We start from the raw sequence: 6,000 nt of genomic DNA, 5'->3' as shown, positions 1-6,000 counted from the left end.
GGGGTTTCACCATGTTGACCAGGATGGTCTCGATCTCTTGACCTCGTGATCCACCCGCCTCGGCCTCCCAAAGTGCTGGGATTACAGGCTTGAGCCACCGCGCCCGGCCAAAAATTTTTTTTTTTTGAGATGGAAATTTTTTCTTTTTGAGACGGAAAATTTTTTTTTTGCTCTGTTGCCCAGACTAGACTGAGTGAGATCTCAGCTCACTGCAACCTCTGCCTCCTGGGTTCAAGCAATTCTACTGCCTTGGTCTCCAGAGTAGCTGGGATTATAGGCACCTGCCACCATGACCAGCTAATTTTTTTTTTTAGTAGAGATGGTTTCACCATGTTGGCCAGGCTAGTCTCAAACTCCTGACCACAGGTGATCTACCTGCCTCAGCATCCTAAAGTTCTGGAATTACAGGTATGAGCCACCGTACCTGGCCTACATAGTGGAAATTTAAATGCATATTACTAAGTGAAAGAAGCCAATCTGAAAAGGCTATATATTACATGATTCCAATTATATAATATTCTGGAAAACACAAAACTATGGAGATGGGAAAAAGATAAGTGGTTACCAGGAGTTAGGGGGAAAGAAGGGATAAATAGGCAGAGCACAGAAGATTTTGGGGGCAGTGAATCTATTCTGTATGATGCTATTACGGTGAATATGTCATTACACCTTTGTCAAAATCGATAGAGTGTATATACCACCAAGAGTGAACCCTAATACAAACTAAGGACTTTAGGTGATAATGATGTGTCAATGTCAGTTCATGGATTGTAACAAATGTACCACTCTAGTAAGGATATGGACTGTGTGGGGATGGTGCATGGAGGGGGATGGAGGCTCATGTGATCTCTGTACTTTCCACTCAATTTTGCTGTGAACCTAAAGCTGCACTAAAAAATAAAGTCTATTTACAACAAACTGGAGTATGTCTGAAAGCAAAGGGGAAGGCCCTTTTAAGTCAATAGTCTTTACTGGGAAGAGAAAAAGAATATCTCTAGCTGAGTCAGCACAAACATCAGCGTGCCTAGAATGACTGCCACTTCTGAATGTAATTCTAAGTCCTTCCCCAGACTCATATAAAGCATGTTCTCCTTCATATGCAGACAAAAGTTCTTGAATTGGTTATATTAACTCCCGAATGTGACTTAAAGAATGAAGGAAAGAACTTGCTTTCTCCTTTCTTAAATGTATTTAAAGATCACCAAATGTCAAATTAAAACTTTTTTTAATGAGTTTTACTCAGAGAAGCAAAAGTAACCAGTAAAAGGCTTTCTCATTTGGAAATCAAATAAAACCAAGCCTTCAGATTCACTCTATTTTAAACAAAATATGCAAAACAGTTAAAAGGGCCCAGGGGAAGCAGAGAAAATGACTGCTAACTAGGCACTGCTCAAGTCCACTGCAGATCACTGCTCTCGAAGTGCTTGCAAGAGCTATAAAATATAAAGGGATGATGTCTCACCTATCCCTCTAAAGGCAGCTGGACTCCTTCCATGTTTTGGGTAGTATAGGAAAGTCATACTACCAGAGTGTTTAAAGGGAAAGATCAGAAGCGCACAAGCACAATGTAAATGTACTATTTCCTAAAGGAAGTTGATCTCTCACAGATAAGAACTAATCATAATAATCCATCAATGCAAACTGGCAAATGCTAAGATGGCAAATAAAATAAAACTAGTATGACAGAAACTATATTTTTAAATCTCACCTAAAAAAACAGTTACTTATATCGTGAAATATTGTGTTAATAAAGTTGAAAAGATTTGCAACAACACATTATTAATATTTAATGTAAATTCTAGAACCAACTGATCAAGCAAAACTTTTCAAAGCATTTAGGAATATGCATTATCACTTCAGGTTCTTCATGTACCCTCCCTTTTAAAAGCTCTAGCTGGGAATGGTGGCTCACATCTGTAATCCCAGCACTTTGGGGGGCCGAGGCAGAAGAATCACTTGACTTCATGAGTCAAATTAAATAATGTTTTTCAAGATAGGCTTAAATTTTCCTTGAGCTGATTCATATTAAAACAAAAGCCATAGAAAGGATTTAATAATTACCTCATTCCAAGAAAGGATTTGAAGTAGCAAGAGAAACTAAGTAGCATGTACAGCTTTAAGGTGATTACAATAGTCAACATTTAATGGTGTAGTAAATGCTGCAAGTTTTACATTGCATCAGACCACACTNAAAAAAAAAAAAAAAAAAGAAAAGAAAAGAAAAGAAAGAGGCAACAACCAATTGAGTAAAGTCTTAGGCTTCAGAATTAACTAACTTACCTACATATCTTCAAACTCCTCTCTCATCCAATCCGCCTTTTATGTGAAGTTCTGACAGAGTAATTATTGCCCCCTCAATCAGCTATCTAACTGCATTAAAAAAAAAAAAAATTCTGGGCCAGGCACAGTGGCTCATGCCTGTAATTCCAGCACTTTGGGAGGCCAAGGTGAGTGGATCACCTGAGGCCAGGAGTTCAAGACCAGCCTGGCCAACATGGTGAAAAGTAAATTTTTTTGTTTCAAATTTTAAATACACACACACACAAATTTCGCCGGGCATTGTGGCAGGCACCTATAATCCTAGCTACTAGGGAAGATGAAGTAGGAGAATCGCTTGAACCCAGGAGGTGGAGGTTGCAGTGAGCTGAGATCATGGCACTGGACTCCAGCCTGGGCAACACAGCAAGACTCAGTCTCAAATAAATAAATAAATAAATAATTCTGAAGTGGTTACAACACAAACCTGTACTTTATCTCCAAAGATTCACATACTAATTTTAATTATTCTTCCAATTAATCATGTTTAAATGCCAGTAAATACAATGAGACATTATCAAAATTGCTGTCTATCTCAGATCAGAACAAAATTTTGTCAGCCCCCTACCACTTCCTATGCCACCCCAGCTAAACAACTTTCTCAGGCCACTCTACTTCGTCTAAACCAAGACATCTTATACTTCAGCACCTGGGATGGCCTTGCCAGGATTCGAACCTGGATCATCTGTATGGTCAGACAGAGGCTTCCACTGAGCACAAGACCAGCTTCGGGTGCAGATCCCTTCCTCACAATTAAAATTCTGAAACGCCAGACATTTTCAGAGAATGTAGTTTGCAGAGAGACAGGTTTTACTAGATACTAAAAAAAGAGAACTTGGAAAATAAAATGAACATAAGTATCAGGCTACGTGTTTTACAGCTAAAAAAGACACTTCCACATGTACCATTTCCTCAGATTATAATCAGTTTGTAAAGTGGGCAGGTAAGGAGACTGCCCTAATTTTTTACAGATGAAGTTACTGGAGAGGTGTCAGAGACAGAACTCTTCTAATAAGACTGGGCTGCTCAAAATTATAAGGAAAATCTGGGGTGTTTTTAGAACTTTACCTTGGCATTTTTCTGGATTGGGCAAAGCTTTGGACTTCTTTGGAGGCAAATTTATTCGAGGATCCCCAACGGTCAGTCCCAGAATAGTACCTGCCGGAATTTCTGCTGGTGATGTTATTCCTTTAACAAGAACAAAAAGAACAAAAACAATGAAAAGAAGCTTACAGAAAGTCACTCATAATACATCTATATTTGCTGGTATTTTTAAATCTTTCAGATTTTCTAATGAAACTTTTTCCTTGGACTAATTACTTAAAAACATGTATTCTCTCTCTTCTCATTGATACTTTTAGAGAATAAGTTAACATTCATAAAGAACGAGATTTCTTGCAAAAAACATGAAGCCAACATAAGAAAAGGTTCTTTTATGAAATGAACGCATATGTTTCTATCAGTGATAACTACAGCAGCTATAAGCAAAAATGCAGTTGTATGCGGGTAGGCATAAAGTTTAGCTCAGCAGCTGGCATATGCATTTATCTCCACTATCAGAATGCTAGTTACTTAGAATAGGAACATCTCATTTGTTTGTTGTTTCATAACCAAGCAGGAATACAATGTTTCATAACCAAGCATGAATACAGTGCTTAATCACTGGGTTCAGTCCCTCTCTTACTTGGTCCTCCTGCTGTTCACAATAGCAGCAGGTTAAAAAGTAATACTACACAGTTGGAGGCCCAACTGCAAAAGGCTCTCTTAGCCCCCTTCCTCCCCAGCACAACCCAGTCTTCCCTTTGTATACCTCCCAACAACTCGAAAACGGCTTCTTGTCTGTAATGAAGGGAAACGCTGTCAGGATTCTTACAGGTTTCTATCCACCAGCGGTGAGGTGTTGCCTCTGTGTCCTCTCCCACCTGAAAAATAACTACTATTCACCAGACAAACAATGAATCCGACTTAATAATTTTGTCCTGGTTGTGATATCAGCCCCACTCTTTCTTCTTTTGTGTGTGGGAATGAATGTGTTATGGGGTGAACCAGGGAGTTGCCACTGTACTTAACAGAGTAATTAATACCCAGACTAACTGCTCTTTCAATTAGCAGCAAGGATATGGTATTACACTTCTCTCAAGATTTCATATGTGAGGAAAATCATCTATGGTTTTCAGAGACTAATTCATTAAGATAACACACACTCAAAGTCTCTCTAGAGCACAGTACCAACAAAGGAGGCCTCACTTCTCTCCTACATTTTTTTTTTTACACAGTCTCAGTCTGTCACCCAGGTTGGAGTGCAGTGGCCCAGTCATGGTTCACTGCAGCCTCAATCTCCCAGGGTCAAGTGATCCTCACACTTCAGCCTCTCAAGTGGCTGGAAGCTGGACCTACAGTCACATACCACCATGCCCAGCTAATTTTTTTAACTTAGTTTTTGTAGATACATGGTCTCATTATGGTGCCCAGGCTGGTCCTGAATTCCTGGGCTCAATCAATCAACCCACCTCCACCTCCCAAAGAGTTGGGATTTTGAGTGTGAGCCACCACGCCTGGTCCTCTTCCACTAGAGCTAACTTCACCATCTCCAATGTAAGAATAAAATGTTCCTCAACAAAGGAAAATCAAACCAGTACTTTTTGAAGAACTCTCCAGATAAAGGATATACTACTACTATAGCATTCCTAGAAATGTCTATTTTTTCCACATGGAACTAGGAATTGAGCAAGATTTCAAAAAGCCCTTCAAGCTTCATGTGTATGGCAAGAAGGGAATCTATAGACACAGCTCATGCTGAAGTTCACTGAAGTAGGATGTACACTTACAGATCCTAAAGAAGCAATCGTGGCCGGGCACAGTGGCTCACACCTGTAATGCCAGCATTTTGGGAGGCCAAGGCAGGCAGATCACTTGAGGCCAGGAGTTAGAGACCAGCCTGGCCAACATGGCGAAACCCCATCTCCACTAAAAATATTTTAAAAATTAGCCAGGTGTAGTGGTACATGCCTGTAATCTCAGCTGCTCAGGAAGCTGAGGTATGAGAATTGCTTGAACCTGGGAGGTGCAGGTTGCAGTGAGCCGAGATTGTGCCACTGCACTCCGGCCTGGGTGACAGAGTGAGGCTCTGTCTCAAAAAATAATTTTTAAAAAGCAGTAATCCTAACAAAGGTACCATTTACTCACAGAAACTCAGGTAGCACAGCTTAGTGGTTTACAGTACAGGCTCTGGAACCAAACTTCGTAGGTTCAAACAACTTATTTGTTTGAAACAACTTATTTCTCCACAACTTATTTGCTACTATGGGGCACCCTCTCTGTATCAGGCATGGTGCTAAGCACTGGAGACAGAGTGAAAAAACAGGACCAGCCCTGTCCTCGCCCCTGTGAAGCTCATGGTCCGATGAGAGACACATTCATTACATTAAACACACAAATCTATACATATAAATTGAGGACATTTGCAAGATGCTCTGGAAACAACAGGAGAGATCTACTTTGTTTAACTTGGGGGATCAGGGAAATGCTAGAGACTGAAACCTGAAGAATGAGGATGCTTCCGCCAAGCAAAGAGTGTTGGAGGTAGAATGCTCAGTAGTTGGGGGAATAAAAAACAGGTGCAAAGCCTATAAGGGAGACAAGAACTGACATTCTAGAACCTGAAAGAAGGTCGCGGTGGCTGAA

The 6,000-nt window shown here is 40.3% G+C and overlaps 1 protein-coding gene across 1 annotated transcript in view; it reads right to left on the bottom strand.

The window, feature by feature from the left end:
- POP1 (POP1 homolog, ribonuclease P/MRP subunit) overlaps positions 1 to 6,000 on the bottom strand; it is a 43,064-nt gene that overhangs the window by 15,699 nt on the left and 21,365 nt on the right. Inside the window, exons 10-11 of the mRNA XM_017504995.1 lie at positions 4,127 to 4,238; positions 3,385 to 3,504 (exon numbers count right to left, since the gene is read on the bottom strand). Coding sequence (XP_017360484.1) covers positions 3,385 to 3,504; positions 4,127 to 4,238 — 232 coding nt within the window. The remainder of the gene's footprint in view (positions 1 to 3,384; positions 3,505 to 4,126; positions 4,239 to 6,000) is intronic.

This window comes from Cebus imitator, unplaced genomic scaffold (assembly GCF_001604975.1).
Source record: "Cebus imitator isolate Cc_AM_T3 unplaced genomic scaffold, Cebus_imitator-1.0 Scaffold331, whole genome shotgun sequence".
Classification (NCBI taxonomy): domain Eukaryota; kingdom Metazoa; phylum Chordata; class Mammalia; order Primates; family Cebidae; genus Cebus; species Cebus imitator.
The sequence above is the reverse complement of the archived record's forward strand: the minus strand, read 5'-3'. Positions and strand labels throughout refer to the sequence as shown.